General features: G+C 39.4%; 1 protein-coding gene across 6 annotated transcripts in view; it reads left to right on the top strand.

Moving 5' to 3' along the window:
• The window catches only part of LOC146367037 (disks large-associated protein 1-like), a 168,374-nt gene that overhangs the window by 87,066 nt on the left and 59,601 nt on the right, over positions 1-21,707 (top strand). For all 6 annotated transcript variants that reach the window (XM_084912109.1, XM_084912106.1, XM_084912107.1 and 3 more), the window contains 3 exons: positions 1,450-1,664; positions 4,335-4,530; positions 5,918-6,197. In XM_084912109.1, the coding sequence (XP_084768235.1) occupies positions 1,450-1,664; positions 4,335-4,530; positions 5,918-6,197 (691 nt within the window). The remainder of the gene's footprint in view (positions 1-1,449; positions 1,665-4,334; positions 4,531-5,917; positions 6,198-21,707) is intronic.

Below are 21,707 nucleotides of genomic sequence, written 5' to 3'. Positions count from 1 at the left end.
GGAGGTGTTTGGAAGGTATAGTGTTAATAAGAGAGATGCTAGGGACAGATGGTATTGGATTTTGTAAATATTGTGGAGATGACTGTGGTGAACACTTACAGAAGAGGGATGAACAGAGGGTGGTGCACGAAGGTAAATTACAGCTGCAAGAGTTAGGAGACTGCAAGGTGGTGTCAGGGGAGAATGTAGGTATGCAACATCAGATGGTAGACTTTAGGATGACTTTGGACATCACGAAGAGGAAGAAAGTAAAGGTAGAATCAAGGATGAAATGGTGGAAGTCAAAGAAAGAAGAATGTTTCACAGAGTTCAGGGAGGAGTTGAGACAGACTCTGGGTGGTAGGGAAGAGTTATCAGAAACTAAACAGGTCGGGGAAGTCTGTTTCGTACATCCTCTGGACAGAAGAATGAGGACAAGGAGATTTAGTGGAGGAATGAGGAAGTACAAGAAAGTATTCAAAGGAAGAGGTTAGCAAACAAAACGTGGGATATTAAGGAAGCTGAAGAAAGTACAAAGGAGTACTGAAAGGCTAGGTGTACGGCAAAGAAAGAGGTAACAAAGGCAAAGAAAATAGTTTAGCTTGAGTTGTATGTGAGACTGAGTATTAAATAAGGACAAAAGGACTTGTATCGACTGGCTAGGCCAGGAGTGTCACACTCCAGTCCCCGAGGGCCGGTGTCCTGAAACTTTTACGTGTGTCCCAGCTGAATAAAATTAGTAGGTCATTAGCAAGACCTACTCATGTTACGGCAGCTCATGAGTGATGAACATGGTGCAAGAGAGGCACATTTTTCCAAACACTTACATTTATTTAAATTTACTTGAACAGGGTTAGGGGTTGCCACCTCAGCATGCAGTCAAGTTCTACTGCATCCTCAGCACTTTTAAAACAATATTACAAACCATTGTTAATATTTTAATTTCAGAAAGATTCTTTATTTTTTGTAAATTTGCATATTTTGCCCAGTTATTTTTTTGTGTTACAGTTCCTTCTCAGTGAGCAAGCAGGCCCTCAGGTCAGGCACATACAAACACACATGCACATAAAGGCACATATACACTCTGTTATGTTATGCATTAGCACACTTCTGTGTTGACAGATGCGTGGTTTGGCCAAAGAGAAATGTCAGACCAGTCTCTACACATGTTGTCCCATGTTGATTACCCAACAGACTGTACTACTGCAGTGAGAGAAATCTGTATGGATGATGTGTGTTAGAGAGAGATATAAAAAGGAAATGCTAGCCATCAGTGTAGTACAACTGTGTTTTTGGTCAATATGTTTTGTTCTTTATTGTATTAAATGTTGTTCTGCATGCTAGCTTATTTCTAATTGGTTTCATGTACCATCAGGACAGTTTAGTTAGTCAGTGTAGTGGCTGGGACTTGAACAGCAGTGGAGCAGATCCTCCTAACACTGTTCTTTGTCCTCTCGGTGTGGTCATCAGGTACCTCAGGATGAATGGAGCAGCTTCTCTCCTCTAGGGAAGGAAGATGACATCCCCTGTCGGAGGATGAGAAGCGGCAGCTATGTGAAAGCCATGGCTGAGGATGACAGCGGAGATTCTGATGGAAGTCCCAAGCCCTCTCCCAAGATCCAAGCTCGGCGGGCCAGCTACCTGAAAGCCACACAGCCATCACTGACTGAGATGACCACTCTACAGTAAGCCCCTCCATTCCTCATTGGTTTATGGGTGACATACTATAAGAAACAGAAGGACCTGTACTTGCAAAGGCTTCCATTAGTAAGAGTTGCACTTAGTGAGAACAAGAAATCTTCGAATTTCCCCTGAAAATTAAGAACAAATTGTGGTGATGATAAAACATCTTGCTTCGAAAGCACGGGTGTCAAACTCCAGCCCTCGAGGGCCGGTGTGCTAAAACTTTTAAGTGTGTCTCGGCTGCGACACACCTGAATAAGATTAGTAGGTCATTAGCAAAACTCTATAGAACTTGACTGCATGCTGAGGTGGCAATTCAGCCATTCACTTACAATTACTTAAATTCGCTTGAGTAGAGTTAGGGGTTGCCATTTAAAAGTTTCAGGACACCAGCCCTCGAGGACTGGACTTTGACACCCCTGGCATAAGGTAAAACAAACAAAGAGACAAAAAATGTTAGGAGTGGGGAGGAGTATTTTTAAGCAGCTTAGGAGTTTCTTAAGTAGAGTTCAGGTTGCACCCCTCAAGGACAGCAGCTTATACCACAGATGTGTCTATAGTTTGTGATGGTGATTTCCTAGACAATTGTTTCTCTACAAGGGCACACCTGTTCCAATCATTTAATCCAATAAAATGCTTACAAAACTCAAAATACGAAGTGTCTTGATGCATGCTCAACCATCCAAGTAAGGAAATCCACAAAAGTTGGTTCTGTTTATCTGGATGTAGCGTTTTCAGTGGGAGAAACGTCTCGTCACTCATCCAAGTGACTTCTTCTGTCTCAGCTGACTGCAGGTTTCACCAACCTTTTAAACAACATATTTGCATAACGACTGAAACTCGCACCACTGGCAAACTGCTGTGAAGTGAACGTGGCATGTCTGTTATTGCCAGATGGGCTGGCCTGAGTATTCCAGAAACTACTGGGATAGGGTTTACAAAGAATGATCCAAAATTGAAACTATCCAGTGAGCACCATGGTTTGCTCATGGCCTGTTCTCCCTCCTGCTATCTGGCCAGAGGTACAGGAGCATCAGCTGCAGAACCACCAGGATGCTGGAAGGGTTCTTTGCACAAGCCATGAGATTGATAAATGGACTGTATCCCTCCCCACCCACTCAGCTATTCACACAGCTATACTGTGAGATCCACAAGTGGACTGTGATGCCCCCTATCTACACACACGTGCGCACACACACACAACATACATACACGTATACAGTATACTCCCAGTGTTGGGAGTATACAAAAAAGTATACAAAAAAGTATATAAAATGTATTCCACTGTAGATTACAGAATACTTTCCCAAAATGTATTTTGTAACGTATCCCGTTCAGTTATTCAATGAGAGTAACGTATTCTGAATACTTATTGGATTAAAATAGAATAGAATAGAATAAACCTTTATTATCCCATGGATGAGAAAGTTCTCATAATTTCCCTAGCTCTTACAGCTAGGAAGACACTGGATTACTGGATTACTTAATATATTACCATGCTTTTTACAACTACATGAATGTACTATTGCTGTGTGATTTATTAATATTACTGAAGGCTACTCCCCATATCAATACCAACTAGATTTTTAAATCTTAATATAAAATAAGTAACAGTAGGGTGGACATTTGCATCACTGCACTTTTTGCAGTGATCTCGTATAGAAAACTGTTTCTGACTTGTTAATGCTCTCCATCAAATATTTAAAATATAATCTGATCACTTTTGGAGCCTTTATGATCTTTATCATCTTCATATATTTTTGAAATTTTTTTCTTAAAGAAATCTACTACATCATGTGTAATTTTTCTTATATCATCTGTCATTTTGTATTGCAAATAAATTGCATAATATTAGCTTAGGGTGACTGGCTTGGAGGGAAAGTAAGGCTGTGATGGTTTGAAAGTATGCTGAGAAGGGATAGTTGATAAAAATGCTGAAAATGGAGCTGCTAGGCAGGAGTCAAAGACAGAGACTACACAGATTCACGGATGCAGTGAAGGAGGACATGCAGAGGGTTGGTTTGACAGAAGAGGATGTTAGGGATGGGTGAGATGGAGGCAGATCATCTGCCAAAGCCACGTCTAAAGGGAGTGGCATGATGGCGGTTTAGACAATGAAGATTATTCCAAGGTGGTTTGAGATATTTATGCACGCATACGTCTTATCTTTCCCATGCTACAGAGTCAGACAAAGACACAGCTTCTCTACCTTTACATTTATACCTGATGGTTCTCCGCATCTGATGCCACATATGGTTATGTTTAAGAGAGCCTCCTCTTACTGGGGGTCTCCTGACCTCGACTTCCCTCACGCCTGCTGTCTCCATTCCAAAAATATTCCAAGTCGCAGGGTCCACATATGTCTCACATGCTCCCCTATCCTAACCTTGACATGTGTACCTTAGGCTCAGTTCTATTTACAGAAAACAGAAAGATTTCTTAAGCCTCTAAATGTGTCCAAAGACAGAAGTTTGTTATGTGTCCATTGGTATGTGCTTGTCTCTCGTGTGCGTCTCTCTAAGGCCTGTGTCTATATTGTGTGTCTGCATGCTTACACCTATATGAGGTTATCTGTGTACATAGGTGTGTGTATCTAGTGTAGTTGGTGAAAGGAAACAAGTCAACCTATAACAGTCAGACATTGTATATAACACCTGTGTTTCCTCTGGCAGGATTTCAGCTGAGCACTCCCCCAAACTGCAGATCAGGAGCCACAGTTACCTGCGTGCGGTGAGTGAGGTTTCAATCAATAGAAGCCTGGACACCCTGGACCCCAAAACCCTCCTCGACCCCAAATCACTGCTGTCCTCACCCCAATACCGCTCACGCAATGAAAGCTACATGAGAGCCATGAGCACCATCAGTCAGGTTGGTTGGCATCACTGCTGTCTTTATATTTACTGTATACCCTATTCAGTCATTTCACATCAAACAGCTTTGATGTCAAACCATCAAAGACTCATCTTTGAAGGTTGACACATCCTAATTCCATTACTGTATACCATTGCGGTTTCCTAGAATCTCACTGTTGCTGTTACAAAAACATCACGGACACGTGGACATATTTTTCCACTGGCTGACTTTTCATAGGTTCAAAAGTTGTCTTGAGCAATAGTTCTTCAGACTTTCTGGAGATCTTTTAATGTTTATCATTGGACATTGTCTGCTTTTTCACTCATTTATAGTCAAATAGTTCAAACAAAACAAGGCACCTAACCCAAGAGATGAACTGATGTTTTGTCTAAACACAACAGAAAACTTAGCAAAGAATCTGTGTTTTTGTATCATTAGGCACTTGGTGTCAAGACTGGCTATATGGCCGACAGGAGTAGGACCCAAATGCAGTACTCGAAATGAGAGTGTGAAAAAGTACCCGACAGCTCTAGGGATTCTGCAGATGATCCATGTTTTATTTCCCCTTGCAGTTGATGCACACATGCTTGCACAGACACATGTGCGCACACATACATGTCTTTCATGTTGCTTCCATTGTTTCCTTTTCAGCATACTTCAGCCTGCTGTTTCTGTTCTGCAACTCTCCTCTGCTTCTGGTTCACATCTTCACGAAAGTTAGCAAACTGCAATTTCCCACCAAGAGTCATGCTCATAGTTCACAAACTGTATATCACGTTAAGGATCTAATACCCTAAATTTTCTTTAGAGCCCCATCGTTAAACCTTGAAGGAGTATCTTTTGCCATGGATGTCAAATGCACCATATGGTGGGAAGATTCCCTACCCAGTGGTAGCATGTGGTAAAAGACCCATTGCTCCACAAGCAATGGTGATCACAGTCATCATTAGGTCCTAAACCCACACCTAACCTCCCAGAGGTTAGATGTTTCCTTTAGAGGAAAGGAAAACAGATTGTTTTTTATTGCTATAGTTTTGATGTAAATCGGTTAACATGGTTATTTTGGTTTTTGTGGTTAACTAGTTTAAGACTTTAGACTAGGTTATGGTTGGGTTCATCACAAGTGATGACTTAGATCTCACATGGTTAAACAGTAATGGTGTTAAACATCCAATCAATCACGGCACCCATGGCAACTGTTCTACTGATTGCACTGCCATTTAAAAATGGCAGCAAATAAACTTTGTTCAGCAGGATCAAAAATACTACCCTAAACCATGCGATACTTTAATAATTTCAGTGATTTGAAATTGATTTGTATTGAGGTTTCCTCATCGTCCTCTAAATCTAAAGTCTAAATTATTCCCTCTGTTTGTCCTTTTCTTCATTTGATTTCCATCAGCTGAGTGAGGTGGAAGTAAATGGGCAGATTGAGCAGGTGTGTGAGCAGGTGTACAGTGAGATGCAGTCTCAGGCCATGGAGGCTGCCATGGACAGCATGGACACCATGGACACACTGCCTATGCCGGGATGCTTCCGGATGCGGAGCCACAGCTATGTAAGAGCGATTGACCAGGGCTGTGGGGAGGAGGAAGGAGAAGGAGGGAGACCACTGCTTCTGTTACCATCCTCCCCACCACGTACATCTGCAACCACCGTCAGGACCATCCAGAGCAGCACAGGTAGGGAATTTTTTAACTTTTTTTTTTCCATACAAGGGACCACTGGGAGAAAAACCTATAGTCCTTGGCTTTGAGCCTTTATGTTAATGAAAAAGTGTGAATCTCTTTGTACTGTTTGTTGAAATCTGTTGTGATATGATTTAATCACTTCAAATGGCGCTGAAGAGTAAATATCACTCATAAAGGGAAAATGGATGCTGAAGAATTGCTTTAAGGTCAGTGGTGTCTTGTGGTGAAGCTTTGAAGTGCATCACTGAGGTGACCTTTGTTTGACTAAGGTAATATATTTTCCCATTTTCACAAAAATCTTGGCTTGGAGGAAACTAGAGGGAATTTTGTGCAGTGTTGAAAATTGTTCTGCATTGCTGTGGAAGTGTCACACAATTTACTTATTGTTATTTTTTTTGGTTTTGTTATCACAAAAATATAAAAGATTTTGATTTCAAGACTGGTAGAAAAAAATAGCTAATAGGATTTATTTTGTAATCAGTCTTTAAAGTTGTTGTGGTTAGTTATGTGGGGTGACATGCTGGCAAGGCAGACAACTTAATAGCTGTATTGTGGTCTTTTATTTGTCAACCTCACTGTAGCTTCTAGTACAAGGGTGTGTTGGGTAAGTTACTTTAAAAAAGTAATTTATTACTAATTACTTAATCAATATTGTATTTAAAATACTTATCCAATTACTGTGTCTGAAAAGTAACTTAATTACTCAATATGTAATTTAACTAAATGTAGGGGGTCATATGGTTGTTGGGTCTATTGTACAATGTAAAGAGCCTTGAGGCGACTTTTGTTGTGATTTGGTGCTATATAAATAAAATTGAATTGAATTAAATTAACTGCAATGTTAAAATAAGTTCTTTAAAAAGCAAAACATGATTTAATATGAAGGCAACATGAGCAGAGAGTACAAACATGCTGAGGGATTGTCTGTGTTAGCTGAGTGAGACGGTCAAAAACAAATGTGTACGCTTATGTCTGCATTTTGATTTTGTTAAATACGAACAAAATGATAGCAGAAGTGCTGCCACGTGTGTGGGCAGAAAGACCGATGTGTTTTCAGTTTGGTAGTTCAATGAAAGACTTCAGTTAGTTAAGAGTAAGGCAAAAACAATGCGTTCACGTTTGCAGTTTTGTCTTGTTATACAATATTTGAAATAAAAACAAACAAACAAAGAAAACACTACATTTTTGGAAATGTTTGTGATTGTTTTCTTGTTTGTTCGGGTTTTTGTACTACTTGAACACTGAAGTGGCCCTCACATGAGATGACAGTGCCAGCAGTGGCCCACAGTTCATTTAAGTTTGAGACCCCTGGTCTAGTAGGTCCTAACAGTTTACACACTGTGTGTTTGTTGTGTTTGTTTGGAAATGAAAAAGTCCAAAAACGACAGAGATTGGAGAGTTTAGTTTCACTTCCAGCATTAGCGCCCTTCCCCCTACTGTCACTAAATTTCATTAAATAATTATTAGGCATTGTTCCATGTAATTCTTAAGTGTTTTGCAAAAACACAAATAAACAAACAAATTAATAGTCCTCTCATTTCAAAAAGGGGATGTTCATAACATTGATCAATGACAAAGCATTTACGTGGGGCTGCTGCTGATCAATATTAAAAAGCTGGTGGGGGGCGATGATACTCCCTTGTAACAAGACCTTCAGCCTGATTTTCAGCATACAGGGCCTGAAACACGGCTTCAGTTGGGGAAAATGTGGGCATCTGAAAACCCCACGTATAGACCGCTGAACCCACAGAAGCAACTGCAGACTTCTGGGAATGTTAATGCTTGAGAAGAGGCAGGTAGTCTACTCCCAACCGTGATTTTAGAGCTCATCGAACTGACAGATAAATATGTTATTAATGCAATAATTCAAAAAATTTAATTAAATAATTCAAAATCTGCAAAGACTGTGAGGTTGCCCATCCCGGGGCGATCGTGGCTCAAGAGTTGGGAGTTCGCCTTGTAATTGGAAGGTTGCCGGTTCGAGCCCCAGCTTGGACAGTCTCGGTCGTTGTGTCCTTGGGCAAGACACTTCACCCGTTGCCCACTGGTGGTGGTCAGAGGGCCCGGTGGCGCCAGTGTCCGGCAGCCTCGCCTCTGTCAGTGCGCCCCAGGGTGGCTGTGGCTACAATGTAGCTTGCCATCACCAGTGTGTGAATGTGTGTGTGAATGGGTGGATGACTGGTTGTGTAAAGCGCTTTACAAATACAGGCCATTTACCAGGCCATCCCAAACAAAAATGCCATTCTTATTTTTTTTCTTTGGAAAAATAACGTTTTTGTCCACTATTATGGTCATTTATGTAAAAGATTCTGGTAAGTACATTTTATAACAGCTTTCCTAGAAATTCTGGGATTGCAGGGATTTTTCCCAGATCCATGTCAACTGAGATGAGCAGCCAAAGTTCATATATTTAGGTTGAGAGAGGCCAAAGACATAGTACAAGCCCTATTTGATTTCGAGCCTAACATTATAGAAGTGAACAAATGTGGTTAATGTTTTACAATTTTTACACAAACCTTTACTGGAAGTTTGTTTTAGTTTAGGTTAATAAACATTTAAAACGTTTTTTTTTAATAAAAACCTTCTTAGTATGCTGAGGTTTTCATTGTTTTCTCATTGTTTTTTTTTAGACTTTTTTTTTTTTATAAACAAGTGTTTTTAAATTAGGTTTTTCTACCGGTGTGCTGTTCAGTAAAATTAAAAAGTAAAGTAAAATTTTAACAAGCATGCTTTTTCTTGAATAAACTGATGGTTTGATAATGATTTGTTTACATAGTTAGAGCAACTTTTCTTGAAAAAGCTTATTATGATCATCTTGGTAGTTGTGAAGGGGTACAGAAGCTTCTTAGGGGTGTACAGAATGATACATGTAATAAGTTAAACGTGGAAATGGTTAAAGACATTTGAATCAATTTCAAGTAAACCTTTGTGATTTGCAACCCTTAGTAGAAGATAATGGTGGTTTTGAGTAACTGTTTTTGATTTGTTTTCTAAGGAAAAGTGAAAAACACGTGTTTTAACGTGTTTGAGTCCAGTTTAAAAGCCAGATTCCTGAAAAGTTACAGATTCTCATCAAGAATTCTTTAATTCAAATTTATAAGCCAGCTGTATAAATGTGTTGCAGCCTATTAAATTCGGTTCTTTTGGAGTCTTTAGGGCCAAGAAAGACACGGCTCAAAAGTGGTATTTTAACTTTAAAAAATGATCTTTATTTTACATATCCGGGATATGGAGACCTGAACACAAAACACACAACCCCAGGTCTGAAGCACAAACGGAAGCCTAGGTATTTATACACTTGCTCTCTACGTCACACTTTAAGTTTCGATCAAACAGCCTAGTTGGTTTCACTTTCTAGCTGCAAAAGCACGCTCTGCAAAAGCATGTAATTTCCTGTCAGCCTGCAGCCTAGTTTTACACTGAAGTCTGGGCCTCTCTTATATAAACCAATATAATCAGCATATAAGCATTTAAGATCATATATTTATTACCTAACAGACCCCCTCTTTAACTAATTCTATTAGTTAAACTAATGAACTGACTCCCTCAACTACTGTTTACTAACAACAGATATAATTAGCTTTTCCTGGTAAAAGGACCTACTTACATTTATCACTCTTTGGAAACAGCCTCTATAGAGTTTTCCCACCTCCTCTACAGGTAACATAAATCCGGTCTTAACACTATTTCTTGGGCAATTTACATAAAATAGAAATCCTTCAAACTATTCTTAGAGTCCCTATCATTACTCTTTATTACTTTTATGGCCACATTTAACCTTAACAAGCCTTTAATCTCCTAAACAACAAATTTTCTTGAACTGTCGTGCTCTGTGCTTCTTTTGTGGTCCCCCTTTCTCTGGTTGGTTCCTGGATTCTCGCCTCCCTTCAGTCTCACCACCCCCGTGGTCGCTGTGGTCCCGAAATCTCCTGCAAAGGAAACAAAACACCTCCGTAACTTATTTTGTTCATCAATTGTTCTCTTAATTATTCAATCTTGGTTCAACCTATCATGTTTTCTAATCAAAATGATTAACCTAATTATGTGTATAAGCGTGTTAGCATCTATCCATCGGCACTCAAGGTCCTCCCTACAATATATCAGTTCAGTCGGTCACGCTGAACGACGTTTTTGACCTTCAGTTTTGACCTTCACTCCTATCAGCACAGTTGCAATGTGTGTATAAAAAAATCATTTATATATACTCTTCAATGTTACTCATTTCAGTAAACAACATTTTAACACCTTCAACACACTTAAAGCGCCACTTTCACGTCCCTCCAGGTGCTTCCTGTTGCTCGCCCTCTTCTCTCTTATCTGATCATCAACATCCTGTACACAAAACTGTTGCTTCTGCCAGTGCGAAAGTTTCCAAGCAGAATGTCAAGCATCTTTTACCTTTTACACCCTGACACCTTTCACAATAGATTAGAAGAAAATCATTATAACCGCTTATTCTACTAAAAGATCAAAGAGAAAACAAACATTTTAATCAATTAAGTTTAAGCATAAAAGCAATTACTTATGCGTAAGTTTTATCACAGCTAAATCAAACTCCCACCGGGTCCTACCATGATCATAAAGCCCCTTATTTCAAATTAAACCCAAAATCCCCCTTCTTGACACATCTCATGTGTCAAATACGCTAAAGCTAGCTACTAAAACGTTATAACCTGTTCTTGATTCAGCATATTTTGATTCATTTTGCTCCTCTTAATGTAACGGTAGATTCTTATTATACTTTATCAGACTTAACCAAAATATATGTGTTTTCCTTCCTTTGCTCCTGTTTTAAAGGAAAAACCTTGGTCACTTTGACAAGTGTTTGTTATTCTATAACTGCATTTTATATGAAAAGTCTAGCAATCTCCTATGTGACTCATAAATATTACTTTTGTGTTAGTTATTTTCCTCTATAAACTTTAGCTGACTTCTACAGTGGCCTGTTTTGTTAATGGCATGAGTTCTATCAAAAAGTTTCTCCCCTTTAGCATTTGGCATTTTCCCAACAATATAATCTTGTACCATAATCTAAACCCAGTCAATAAAACAGAATTTTCTCAAAGCAAACATCAGCAACCCAAAATCAGCAGCCAAAACATTAAGTCTGCAAAGCATCCCCTTTCTCTCCCCAACAGAGTCAATTGTTTATCCCCCTTTATTCATGCTAACCCTCATTCACTCATTCACACACATTCACTCAAAATAAAAACACTTGTCTATCATTTTTGGTCTGGATTGACACGCGGCAATCCTTTTAGACGAGAACTCCAGGTTCCCACAGGTGGCTTCTCCTCAGCCAGTTGTAATCTGGAAAAGCTCACCTTATATTTGCTCTCCCGAAATTTTTTTCAGCGCTGTTAATTCAATCTTGCAGGCCTGCTTACAAAAAATGAGAAAAAAGAGAGCTGATTATTAGCTCGTCAAAACACGACACATAATCACCTGACAGGTTTTCTCTAAGTGCACTGTTACAATTTTAAAGGGCCCAATTCTAGACATGTCCATGTTTAATAAAACTCCCTCTATTAAAATAAGAAAACAACCCAAACCTCACTGACAGAATCCACCCATCATTCAAACAACAACCTCAAAGATCTTAAACACAAAAATTGTGCTTATTAATCTATCGATATGTTGTGGGGATTAGAACATAGTCTGAGATCAGACTTAAAATCACTCCCTCTGTTCATTCTTCCCCACATCATATCTCAGTGGTTGGCCTCAGGTTCTTCAGCGTCCTGAGAGTCTGAGGTCAACTGACATAATTTCACCTGCTAAATACACACAAAATCTTGTTAAAAGCCACAGTTTGCACACAGTAATCACACAGTACCCTTTAAGCACTTTAACATACTTAGATTTAGCATGAGACATAAACCCGTTATAACAATGTGTCATCACTAAATTATAAATCTCTTGTCCAAATCTGCACTTCTGAACAGACCTGATCACCTTAATTAATTATCCTGTTACTTTACCATTATATCGTTCACCAAGTAATCCTCCTCAGTCTCTGCTCTGTTTCCTTCATTCAAAGCCTCAGTCACACAGCCACACAGGAAGCTTCTTTCTCACCACTCATTTCAGCTAATTTGCATACTGAGTCATATCTCAAGAAGTTACCGTGACAAGAGAAATGCATATTTAAATCTTACCACATTATTAAATGATTTTATTTCCTTCCTGGAGTAATCACTTGTTTTGCTCAATCGACACAAGAGCACTTCCAATTCACTGTTTTAAAACTACTTTAAGCTTTTAATCACTTTTTCATTTTCACCAACTTGTCTCTTGTCATGAAACTTTCCTGAGTTATTCCTCAACTTCAGGGTTTAAGTGTGTTCACACTATTTTAACACTGATAAACAGACTCACACGCTCAACATGCTGTCTAATCTTCATGAGCTCTCTCGTAGTTGTAAGGTTAATGCATTTTCTGTTTGTGTGTGATTTTGTATATGTTTCTTTTTGCAGTGTTTCAGACTCCTTCACAATTTTCCCACTTAAGCAGTCAGTTTTCTCTTCCCCAAGTTTGCTAACCCAAATTTTGATTTCCCACCTTAAATAACAGCATTCCTTGTCTTCAGCCAGTTCAACCAGAAACTCGGCCTGAACGTTTCCAGTGATGTTAACCTATAACTTTCTTCCGACCGCTGCATGTGGAAAATTGATCCAGGTCTGCTTTACACCTAAAAATGACAAACTGAGACATTTTCATTATTATCATGAGTGCTTAAACGACCCACTTCTCTCTCTCCGGCCAGAAATACCAATTTATTTCATGTATTCACCTTGATACATGTAAGCGTGTTCTTCCTTGCGTTCATGTTATGTGGTCATGTTAATGGAGTGTAAGCTGCTTCTTCATTGCATATGTATTTTATCATCAGGTTTAACTCTGCCTCTTTGCACTGAGCTGTGGATTCAAACTGTCTCAATTCTGCTTCTCCCCAAAAATAATTTCACATGTAACCATTTGTATATGTGTGTTTTTTACCTTTTTAACCTCATTGTTGTGATATGGTGAACATTTCTAAACCTTCATAAGTTCAGCCTTCAATCCAATTTTCCCACATGCATTCACTATATAATGTCCAGGTTCACCTCTCACTGTTCTCACAGTTTCCTGTGGGGCCTCGCAGATCAACACAGGCCCAAATCAGCTGTTTCTTCTCTCTTGATCTTTTCAGTCTTTCCTTTGACGATTACTCCCAGCATGGCAAATCTGAAAATCAGTGTCCAGTGCTTTCACACAGTTGTTTATCCCACTGTTCAACTTCCCAGCTTAGAGTTCAGAGTGCATGTTCCATCAAATGTTTTCTTACATGCTGCTGGAGTCTTCAGTGTTATAGTTCAGTTGCACTGTCTTTTTGCCTGCTGTTAACTCTTCAAGTACACGATGTTCTTCTCAGGATAATGAGACAATGAGAGATGAAGCTGTCAAATGTTAAGCCAAAGCCTGGCCTGTTTTCCTCCCAATTCTGTTAATCTATCATTTTGCTCATGTACTCATGTTTTCAGGTTGAGAAGAGTCCACCTGTATTGACACACTAAAACCTTCAATTAATATCCTTTTCATTTATTTTCTTAAGACATCCATTAGCTTCGTCTGCCTAGATTTTAACTCGTCTCTCTCTCTCTCTGGGTGCACACTTCACACACCAGCCAGTTTCCTTTTATGGGCATGCAAAGTTCCTGTCACACACACAGCTTCCTGTCACACACACAGCTTCCTGTCACACACACAGCTTCCTGTCACACACACAGCTTCCTGTCACACACACAGCCACGCAGACTCATATTTTTCTGTTTCTCTCTTTCCTGTTTCTACAGACTAATCGAACTCTTTTTTTGTATTTACAGTCTACACACCCTCTGTAATTCTGCTAAGTCTTGATCTAAAAACAATGCACCCTTATTACACGCACACACACTTAAATATACTAAACTCTTTGGTTTTAGAAGCATTCATATCACAGTCTTCAGCGTGCTCAGCAGAGCTCTTTCAGACATCAGGACAATTAACATTTTTCCACACATATCACCATTCTTTCAGCTCAGTTTTGTAGCATCATCCACGCAATACTTTCATCAGCATGTTACACTCCTCCCTGAACTTCCTTAAAAAATAAAATAAAATAAAATAAATCGTCTCACACACACACACCATGCCCTTTTTCTCTCAACACAATGTGCACCTTTAATCATTCATCCAAATAACAATTTTACACTCCATTTATACATTCACACATTTATATATAACAAAAGACTGCCACTGCCTGCCAAGATAGATTATTTCCATTACCATATCACAACTTGACTTCATCTTCCTCTAGAACTAGTCATCCTACCATTTCGACTAATTTAAAAGCATCTAAGCCCAGGTTCGCCCACCTTGCTGGTCAATTGTAGCCGTTATCTGTCTGGGACAGCGGCCCGATTACTAAGTCCTATCTTAATCTATAAGCACTTCCCGCGGCTCGACAAGAAGCTCCACCTCATGAACACCCAGCGTCCTGCTGGCGCCTGAAGCTTTACTTAAGCTTACATGTGAGCCACGTTTAAAATGGTCACGCCCGGGGGGCCCCGCCCCTGTCGGTCAAACGGTGCAAGAAAAGTGGTGCTTGACCACTGATTAATAACGACTGTCCCTACCTGTCGCGGGTATCACCCGAATTAAACCTGTCACCTGCAGGAAATTGCAGCGCGTCCGCCGCAAGATGGAGTCATAACACTTTGCACCCCTAGGAAGTCCAACTTGCCGTCCTAAGTACTTTAAATAATTCTGGAAGCATCACTGTGGACTCTAACCGCCAGTTTATTATCTGATGCTCGGGTCCCACCCTATAATCAATGTGGGAATAAAATTCCCTGACCAAATGTCCTAATCTAATCACTTTTCTTGGCTGACGTAACGCACACATAACACACCAACTTCAAACATACGTCACAACAATTAAAAATCCACCCCAGTATTAACAACAATGAGCTTTCATCAAATATCCCCAAACTTTACCTGTATTTATTTCTAATTACCCAAAATTATCATGGACATGTCACCTGAAATCTACTTAACAGATTTTATAATTTAGTTTAATTTCCACTACTGAGCCACTTTAATGGTAACAATCATCAATTCAGTGGACAACTAATTTAGAATTCATCCAATGTGCACGATTTTCAACAGGCTTGCGCTTACCTATACTCTTTTAGACCGGTCTGTTGTCCACCTCATATCAGATCGTACCTTAAGGTCCAAATTAGTCCCCTCAGCCGCACAAGAATCCGGGTCACGGGCACCAAGTATTAAATTCAGTTCTTTTGGATTCTTTAGGGCCAAGAAAGACACGGCTCAAAAGTGGTCTTTTTACTTTAAAAAATGATCTTTATTTTACATATCCGGGATATGGAGACCTGAACACAAAACACACAACCCCAGGTCTGAAGCACAAACGGAAGCCTAGGTATTTATACACTTGCTCTCTACGTCACACTTTAAGTTTCGATCAAACAGCCTAGTTGGTTTCACTTTCTAGCTGCAAAAGCACGCTCTGCAAAAGCATGTAATTTCCTGTCAGCCTGCAGCCTAGTTTTACACTGAAGTCTGGGCCTCTCTCATATAAACCAATATAATCAGCATATAAGCATTTAAGATCATATATTTATTACCTAACAAGCCCCTTGGCCTGCGCACTCACAACAATGACTGATCGTAAATCGAGTCATGTGCGGACGTATTTTACCTCCACAAACAGCCGAGACATGGTTTGCGATACATGTGGCAAGACAGTGAGGTGTTGTGGCAACACCACTAACCTCGTCAAATACCTCAGAGTAAATCATATCACAGAATATGACGAGCATTTGTTGAGGTGAACTGAAGAGGAGGAGACGGACAGGTGCTGCTAGGGCGAGACAGACGTCTCTCGCGGAGTCCTTAAGTGCTGCAGGCAGGAAACGTGTTCAAGTAGCGCACAACTTCAGTTTTTTTATTTCTATACGATAATTCTGCATTGCCAAGCGATAAGAACAAGTAGTCTAATGTCCTGTAATCGTTATGAAGCTATAATTTGAGATACAAGAAACGATACAATAAATAAAATACGTTTTGTACAAAGTATCGGTATCGGATCAGTATCGTCGATACTAGGGGTGGGTTTTAATAATCGATTCATCGATTAAAATCGATTCTGGCCTGGATAACGTGATATCGATTCATTAAAATCCTGAATCGATTTTTTTATATAAATGTATTTTGCCCAAAATTCCAGAATCTCAGGTGACAACCACCAAACATTTAAAACAGTAAATGAGAGCAGGAACACGGCTTTTGCACAAAGACGTAAACACAAAGCACGACCCGCGGATCAGAATCAGTGAGATGTCGCCTTTCTCACCCGACGGCACGGACACGGTCGGGGCTGAAAGCCGACAGCTCGCTGATTCTGATGTTTCGGCGGGTCCGCGCTTTGTGTTTACGTCCTTTTTGCACTGATTCTGAAGCTGTTAGTTTGATCTCTCTCCAAACAATACTGACCGAACCAGCAGCAAAAGAAGATCCAAACTAAGCTTCACATAAACATCGTCATGAATTCACTCTGACTTTTGCTGTTTTGCTTCCACCAGGATAAAATCACACTTCATGCACAGCTCTCTCTCTCTCTCTCTCTCTCTCTCTCTTCAAGAACAGTTTCCCGTCTATCCCCGAAATCTGTTTTCTGCATTATTCGCTTGCTTGTTACGCACAAGTCTACCGTTGTTTACAGCGCTGTCGGCCGCTGTTTTTTTTTTTCCTTTTACTTACTTCTGAAAAGAAAACCTAATTTCTGCCGTTCAATAGGCTTCTGAACAAATTTAAACTTTTTAAAATTATACAAAATGCAAAACGCCGTGTCTCTAATAAAACCGCTGTAACTTCAGAGGCAATGTTCATAAGTTGATTAATGGTTTTCTTTCGTTTTTGATGTACTGCAGAATATTTTTATAAAATCCCAGAACAGGAAAATCACCTTCATGTTTTTCTGTGTTTTATCTTCAGCTACTTTGACACAAAGGCCTCTGCTGTGATGCTCACACCTTTGATAAAGTCTTGCGAGTGTCAGCTTCCTTTTTATAGATACAAAAATATGTAAATGTACTGATCTGAATTATAATATTTCTGACTGTCTGAGGCAGACTGAGCCAGATTCAAATCTAATTGAATCGAATCGAATCGTGGATCGAATCGATTCTAGAAATCAGTGACGATACCCAGCCCTAGTCGATACCACCCTGAATTTTATTTGGTATCGGATCGGAAAGGAAATCAGTGGTATCGCACATCACTAGTGATCTTGCCTTCCAGTCCAGTCTAGAACCATGGGAGGTGGCTTTAACCGTCTCAGCTGGTAGGTGACACTTGTGCCCTTCTCCCACGTACAGTTAAATCTGAAGGAACTTACGGTGAAATATCACACAAAGCTTTAAGAAGCCCAATTATGATATCTATAAAATATTCATATTAAAGTCAAAATGGATCAGAACAAGACCACATTTTTCCTACAATAAAGCTATAGTGAAGCTACATTTGTGACCACTAGAGGCTCTGTCATAAAACTATAAAGATGTTAGACAATGCTATATCTTTCATGTTATCATAACCAAACAGGAATTTTCAGGATCACTTCAAATCTTTGGTCATGGGTTAGCACCTGTTTTCTCACTTTTCAGATTTGTCACACCTTTTGTAAAAAGAGGCATATTATTGCAAAACCACACCTGAAGAGTGCTGTGATGAACATAGCCTTTCAATATTCTGACCAAGGTTGTCAGTAAGTTTAACCAACCTGACACTGAGGGACAGAAAGGGTCCACGAGAACCATAATTTCTCATTGACATTTAAAAGGTCCCCCTGGACAAAGAATGCCATAGCATAAAATCCCCAGAAACAGAAAGACATCACTATTCATCGACAGAGATGATTTCATGAAGGATATATAATGTTTCTTTTTAATTTTCCCCCCAGAAGTTATTCACGCTTTGTCACAAGTCACAAATGAGAATTTTAGGAAGATTAGAAATACAGTGGAACCCCGATTTACAAGATAAATTCATTCCAGAGGGTCTTTCGTAAGTCAAAATGTTCATAAGTCGAGGCACCTTTTTCCATCGCCCTTTGAGTGAGGCGATGCTGGCTGAAGACGAAGTTCTTGGTGGAGGAGGACCTCGCTCATATTTATCAATAATTTCTCTCTTTGTTTCCATCGAGAGCACTTTACGCTTTTTCTTTTCACTCGAATCACTTGCATGAAGTTTTTTCGGCCCCATTATGAATGAACGATAGGCTAATTGCAAACGAAAAGCACACAAAATAGCGCACTGCAACAACAATACGTCTTTCACGTGGAACAGCGAAACGCAAGTACGAAAGCCACGGAGTTATCACATGATTCGGAAGGCATTGTGGGCATTCTGGGCTCAGCCAGCGGATTTCGTTACACGGACATTTGGCCGTACCACGGGCAGAAATATTGCCATTAAGTGGGGTCTTCGTAAGCCGGGGTTCCACTGTACATTTCTACAGATGCAGTGCACCTAACAATCATTGTCTACACTTGTTATGACTATCCTGGAAATAAACTCCAAGCGTCAACTTTTGGTTGATTACTTAGGTTTTTGCTTCATATTGTGTTTGGTTCCATAAAATAAACACTCATCAGTTGAAAAGCCTTATGAAGGGGAGATACATTTTGTGGAGTATGGGCTTTAGATGAGCTACCTCTACTCGGCCGATCATGTTTTTCTTTTGTTTAAACCTGTCCTGCCTGGCAGTTTCATCAAGCAGAATCATGATCTGAATGCTCTGTTGTGCCAAGCACATTCACTTTGTCAAGAGGAGCATTATGGGACTCTGTAGGTTCCTCTTGTTAATCTTTGTTTTGTTTATTTATTTTATTTTGTTATTGACCTTATTATCAGAGTGGGTATTATGCTGGAGCAGACAGGGTGAAGGCCAGGTTGGTTCCCCAGGTGTATGAGCATTTGTCATAAAACATGGTTCAAAATGAGCGTGAGAGACTGCAACAACAACAATTGCCAGGGATGAGTTGTTCAGTTGTTCAGAATTTAGTGTGCACTAAATACCACAAATGTGCATCTGATTGGGCACACATGAATATGGTAGGATATATGAAAGTAAAATAACATTTCATGGACTTACACCCTGTTATTTTAGACCTTCTCACTTTTCTTTTTTCTCCATCCTTTAATCATCGCGTGTTTCTTTTTGCTTACGTGCTAATTGCTTGGCTGGTACATTATGAGAAATAGCCACACTGCTTTCATATGGGAATACTGTTCAGATGTATGATAAAATTTTGAGCAAAATGAATCAGCTCCTCTGTCTTCTCTGCAGACATGACAGTTATCTGACCTCCATTTTCACATAACTTTCTGTGGAGTTGTAGGATGAACTTCCATTTACCACAGCCATGTTATTCTGAACATGACAATTCCATGCTAAATTAAGTTTCAGAGGCGCTTCCACATTAATCAGTCCAAAAGCTTGTGTAGAGGGGGTATAGTTAATAAACTAAGACACACACACACACACAGTTCCTCTAGAAACAATGTAGGCTATTGGTTTAACAGGGATCAGTCAGGGAAAAGAACTTTTTATTACCACTGTTATTAAACAACGTTGTGTATAATTTAACAAATAAAAAGATAAATGCTTTATCATGAAAATGAGAAAATTAAAAACTCCAAATTGTGTCATGGAATAAATTGTTAAAATTGCTCAGTTAAGGAGCTGTTTCCATCATGTGCTCTGGTTTAGTCACTGTCCTGGTCTGTTTTCAGAGGCGGTCCACTGAAAACAAGAACCCACAGTCTAATAAACCGTAGTGCAGTCTAACACACACACACACACACACACACACACACACACACACACACACACACACACACACGAAAATGCTTTGAGATATAGTTATGTGCACAACTGCAGTTTTTATGAACTGTAGCAATGAAACAATGAACCAGAAATCCCATAAGGATAACACTGTAAAAGGCTGTGTTCATGTGTGTTTTATTTTTATGTTTAACTGGAGTTAACCTACATTTGAATCTGCTCTGGGATTTCCCATAGTTAACAGAGAGGATGCACGGACACAAACACAGACATGCAAAAGTGTGTATGTAAATGTTTTTCCCTAAAGTACATTTTAATGCATTTCTCTAAATTCAGTACAGTGGATGATCAGCATCACTTCCACATGGTTACTCTAGCGTTTGAACTCATAAACTCTAGGGGCTTTTTTGTTGTAATATTGAATTCTCACGCATGCATTCTTACATGGGCTCTTTTCCATTCAATTTTATTTATACACCGCCAGATCACAACAACAGTCGCCTCAAGGCATTTTATATTGTAAGGTAGTGTCATGATATGCAATGGCAGATCGTGTGGAAAAAAGAGGAGGACCCAAAAGTCATAGTCTCTCTGTTTGTCTCCCTTGGGAGAAATTTGCTTTGGAGAGAGGGGTTTAGACCACACAGACCCATTGCACTCTTCCACACCACCACAAAATAATAAATACATACATGGATTAATAAAAACATTATTTAGAATGAGTAAAAAACAAAAAACACAATAGAACCTAACACATACATCTGTAACCACAAGATAAAAAAACACCAAGATAACTAATTAGACAGTTTAGTTCCTTAATGATTTTATTTTTCTGGACCTGTTCATCTCGTGCTCTGTGTTCATTGATAATCTTAACCAGGAGTATACTTCACTTAGAAGGAAAAACTACGACTAACTAAACTACATAATCTTTTTGATTTTGAATTCTGGATTTATCAGGAAGCCAATGAAGGGAAGCCAATACAGGAGAAATCTGCTCTCTCTTTCTAGTCCCTGTCAGGACTCTTGCTGCAGCATTTTGGATTAACTGAAGGCTTTTCAGGGAGTTTTTAGGACATCCTGATAATAATGAATTATAGTAGTCCAGCCTGGAAGTAATAAATGCTTGAACTAGTTTTTTAGCGTCACTGAGACAGTACATTTCAAATTTTAGAGACTGCTTAAATGGAAGAGCCTCTACCGAATAATGTCTAGACAAGTTTAGGACTGCAGCACATGTATGACGTGTTATATCACTAATATATTACTAGTCAGCATGGCTTAGAGAATTAGGCAGAAAGCTCAAGCAAAGCGAAAATGTCGGGATACAATGACCAGGTCAGGTGTTTTTTTAAAAAATTCCTGAAACCTAATGTTAAGCAAATAGCCTTTTAAAATTGGATGATATCACTTCAGTGCTGACAGTTCAGATGATTAGAGTTGTCACTAGTCTACATTTTAAAGGTTTTGTGCTGTAGTTTCCTGATGCTGTCCTTTAAGCAAGAGAGCAATATGACAGCTGAAGCACGATAATGTTTGTAGTAAATAAGAGAGTGAAATAAGACAAAGAAGAAGTTGTAAGTATCATTGTGGTTGAATGAATGAG

This window comes from Perissodus microlepis, chromosome 18 (assembly GCF_051167445.1).
Source record: "Perissodus microlepis isolate ML-2025 ecotype Zambia chromosome 18, ASM5116744v1, whole genome shotgun sequence".
Taxonomy (NCBI): Eukaryota; Metazoa; Chordata; class Actinopteri; order Cichliformes; family Cichlidae; genus Perissodus; species Perissodus microlepis.
The sequence above is the reverse complement of the archived record's forward strand: the minus strand, read 5'-3'. Positions and strand labels throughout refer to the sequence as shown.